We start from the raw sequence: 4,353 nt of genomic DNA, 5'->3' as shown, positions 1-4,353 counted from the left end.
TGACTTGATGGCACCTGACAACAATTTAATTTAATTTAATTTAATGTGGCTCAAATTACATTTCCATAGGACCTCACCAAATAAGCATTCTTACGCAGTCTAATCATTAATGACACAAGGTGAACATTCAGGTATATTTAAAACCCAAAGTCCCATTTCTTCTTTCTAGCTCTCGGCCCATTATTTTAAGACATTATATTAACTTTAGCCCAAAGGGATGGATTCTAACTGAACAGGATGTTGTTGTTGTTAAGTGCTGTTGATGCATGGTGACCCTGTATAGGGTTTCCAAGAAGCAGCAGGTGGGTTTGAACTACCGACCTTGGGGTATGCAGTCCAGTGCAGATCCTATGCCACACCAGGAGTCCTAAATTGGCATATGTTGCTGTTAAGTGCCTCTGCAAGTGCTTAATAAATACTAACTGAAGTTAATTAAAGTTGACACAGGATTGGGCAGTGTTTCATTCTGCTGTGCATAGGATCGCTGAGTTGATACCAGCTCTGTGGCACCTACCAACAACTGGTTTGTCATTCAATGTACTAGGTACACTTCTCAGCTTTGTGATTTATATAAATTGGATGTGTTTGCCTAAATCAGTGTTCTCATTCAAGAGCTAGAAAACATGTATACAAAGTATGTCTTACCCTGCCTCCTGGGGAGCTCTGCAGCTCCTTAGTATAACACTAGACTGTGAACCAGAAGGTTGGCAATTCAATCCCATTAGTCTCTTTGTGGGAGAAAGATGAGGCTTTCTACGCCTGTCAAGAATTATAAGCTCCAGAAACCCTACATACAGTTGCTATGAGTTAGAACCGATTCGATGGCACATAACAACCCCACCCCTGAAAAATGACCAAATTCTACTATTGGTGGTAATGGTTTTGTGCTATGGAGTCGATTTCTACTTGTAGTGACCCTGTACAGGGTTTCCGAGGCTGTAAATCTTCTTGGGTGCACAGAGCCTCATCTTTCTCCCACGGAACAGCTGGTAATTTTGAACTAGTGATCTTGAGGTTAGCAGGCCGACTCTTAACTGTTACGCTACCCGAGCTCCTGGATCACTAGAGGCCTCAATTCAGTATGAAGATCATTTGAATATTCGGGCTGAATAACTTAAAAAACAACAACAAAACTCTCATGTCTCCTTTGACTCTTACACATAGGGCTATTACAGCAGGTTTAGCACAATGCTTCAGATTAGAAATCTCCTTGAGGCCAGGGTCCTTGCCTTTTATTAAAAAAAAGAATCAATGTTCCACTGATTTCTAGCACCTGCTATGTACACAAGGAGCCTGAGTGTTGCAAACAGTTAAGCACTTGAGTACTGGTGCTTGGTTGATAGTTCAAACTAACCCAGAGGTATAATGACAATTTGCTTCCAAAATGTTCGACCCTTGAATATCTTGAAAAGCAATTCTATTCTGCACTAGGGCCTCAAACTGGCCCAGACTGATCCCCTACTGAGCATGCCTGTCCACCCCAGATGCACTGAATACAAACGTGCAATTTAACAAGATTCTCAGGTGATTCTGCGTGTAACCTGGGGCTCTAGTTAAAATGTAGCTCTGGATTCAGTATATCCGAGGTGGAAAGGCAATTCTCACAAGTGTTCAAATGAGAAGGACTGTCCTGAAGCCCTCTTCTACACAAGAGTTTGCCAAGAGCTGCCATTAAATCGATGGTAACCAATAATAATTCGGTGGTATTGTTAAGTGCCAGCGAGCTGGTTCCAAGTCACAGCGACCCTATATACTGTTTCCAAGGAGTGGCTGATGGGTTTAAAGTGTCCACCTTGCGGTTAGTTACAAGTCCAGTACTTACCCTATAGTGCCACACCCAGACTCTACTCAAACAGAGGTCATATTTAAACATAAAATCTATAAATTCCTATCCCCACAGTAAGGGAAAATGTGGGATAACGTAAGGGCACTTGTATTTTACTCAGACACCAACAAACTGAAACTATAACTTGTTTCTTTTCATAGAATAACTATGAATGCAGTCCAATTTATAATTTATGGTGCTTTAGATGCTAAATTGAATTTATAATGTCAAAACAATTTACGATCCTGAGTAAAAGATGCTTATAATGGTTTTGGTGAGAAAGCTATTTTAAATTAAACTTTGAAAACTGTTTTTGTTGTTAAGTACCGTCAAGTTGTTTTAGACTCACAGAGACCCTGTAAAGGGATTCTGAGGAGTGGGTGGGGAGTTTGAATCATTGACCTTTTGGTTCAAATCGACCTTTTAGTTGAGTGCTTATCCTACAGTGCCAAACCCCTACCAAATCACCTAAATGAATAACCATAATTTGAGAAATAAGCTTCTATGAGTAATATTTTGGTAAAGAAAGGATTAACCAAGATTCTTGATGGTTGAACCCTCGCTGTTCACAATCTCTTACACGGAGAGCTTGCTTGCCCATGAGAAAACATGCTGTGCTCGCACCACAATCACTCTGGCTTTGGCTGTTCTCATATGGGACTGCGTTCAAGTGTCATCACTGTTCCAGTCAATGACACTAAAATATACACGGCTCACAAAGTGCCAGCTACCATTTTGTGAATTGTTGTTGTTAAGTGCCACTGAGTAGGTTTCCGACTCACAATGACCCTACTAATTATTCACAAAACCTTGCTAAGTATTATTTCCGTATGTTAGATGAGGGGGTTAAGTACCCTGCTCAAGGTCAGATAGCTACTAAGAGGTAAAGTCAGGTCGAAAGAAAAACTCAGGCGCTCTGCCTCCAAAGTTGATGTTTTTAATGAAGCTGCTGTATTCCCTGCTCCACTGATGTAATCTCAGGCTTTGTGCCTTCTAATTGTAACCTTTTGACATGTAAAAAGCAGGCAAGCATGCTGATAGAAAAGTGGAATCTTAAGAAGATAAAACATGTTGAAGGACTGATTTTTAGGATCTCAACAGTAGCTTGTTTTCTATATCAGAGTAGAACGAATAAAAACTGCGATTAATTGCATCCCACCAATTGGAGTCTTTTCCAGCATCTGTGTAATATTTACATACTCTAAGCCATGATAACTGGGAACGTCCTGTTCAACGGTTCTTTATCGAGTCCTGGTGTAGTACTGCAGGCTACTATGCTGGACTGCAAACTGGGTCTAAATCGTAAGGTTGGTGGTGCAAGCTCACCAGCCGCTCCTTGGGAACCGTATACAGGGTCGCTATGAGTCGGAACTGACTCAACAGCGCTTAACAACAACAATGGTTCTTTATGTCATTTTTTTTTTTTTTAAACATTCAAACCCAATATAGTAATTTCAAAGCTTAGCTGTGCTTTGTGCTAGAACTTTTTTTATCAATGAGGTTATCATCATTTTCAACCATTGCAGTTCTATAGACTAACCTGAAATGTACACGTGCCAATGACCACATAATTATTGCCACCATATGCAATTAGGTTTCCTGAATCCCCACTCTCAAAGGGATTAAATTCTACCACATGAACATAATCTTCACAATCCACAGTGTAGGCAGCATTTTTGGTGGCATCTTGCTTCATCTTGTATGTCAAAACTTGAGCAGTGACAAAAACAAAATCGCCTTCTATTCAACAAGGTCACGGAACTGTGGGCTATAGCACAAAAGAATTAGAAACAGTCAAAGTATTAGCCACTCAGCAAATAAATCAAAATAAAAACGTGACACTGCATTACCACAGATGGCTTAAAAGGAATGAAACATTTAAAGTACTTATTATAAAAACAGCAGGAAAATGATTGAATCAAATTATTCATGATGCAATACATGCTTTACAGTTTTCCTCTTTTCCACATTTGTGAACGATACTCTGCAGAGTAAATCATAGTAAAACTGTGTTTAGATTATCTAAAAGAAACGGTGAGCACTTGAAAAGGGGACCAATTTGATATCAAATATATTCATAAAAATTAATAGCTAGCATTTACTGAGAAGTCCTGGTGTGGCTCAGTGGATTAATGCGCTGGACTGTAAGGTCAGTTTGAACCACAAGGTCGGCGGTTCAAGCTCACCAGCTGTTTCTCGAAAACCCTTTGCAGGGTCACTAGGGGTCTGAATGGACTCTAAGGCACTGAGCAACAATGACTATGGGCAGGTACAATTTATGGTCCCCATTTCGCAGGTGAAGAAAGCTTTAAGAGGTTAGGTAACCTCACAAGCTCCAAAGTGGCGCCAGGATTTGAAAGACTTTTCTGTATGTTGGGCACCAATGATAGAAAACATAAGACAACCATCCAAAGACAGTTCTGATTCAGCGTGAATAGTACTGTAACTGAAGCATATACAAGTATAACAGAATCTGGAGGAAGGAGTGTCAAAATGGGTGAAATGAATATTCATAAAACCAGACACAA

The 4,353-nt window shown here is 40.1% G+C and overlaps 1 protein-coding gene across 1 annotated transcript in view; it reads right to left on the bottom strand.

Moving 5' to 3' along the window:
• Window positions 1-3,586, bottom strand: part of NUP37 (nucleoporin 37kDa) — a 78,014-nt gene extending 74,428 nt beyond the window's left edge. The window contains exon 1 of the mRNA XM_006871092.1: window positions 3,366-3,586. Coding sequence (XP_006871154.1) covers window positions 3,366-3,521 — 156 coding nt within the window. The 5' untranslated portion in view covers window positions 3,522-3,586. The remainder of the gene's footprint in view (window positions 1-3,365) is intronic.
• Window positions 3,587-4,353: the final 767 nt, after the last annotated feature.

This window comes from Chrysochloris asiatica, unplaced genomic scaffold (genome assembly GCF_000296735.1).
Source record: "Chrysochloris asiatica unplaced genomic scaffold, ChrAsi1.0 scaffold00160, whole genome shotgun sequence".
Lineage (NCBI taxonomy): Eukaryota > Metazoa > Chordata > Mammalia > Afrosoricida > Chrysochloridae > Chrysochloris > Chrysochloris asiatica.
Note: the sequence above shows the minus strand (reverse complement) of the source record. Positions and strands in the feature narration are given on the sequence as shown.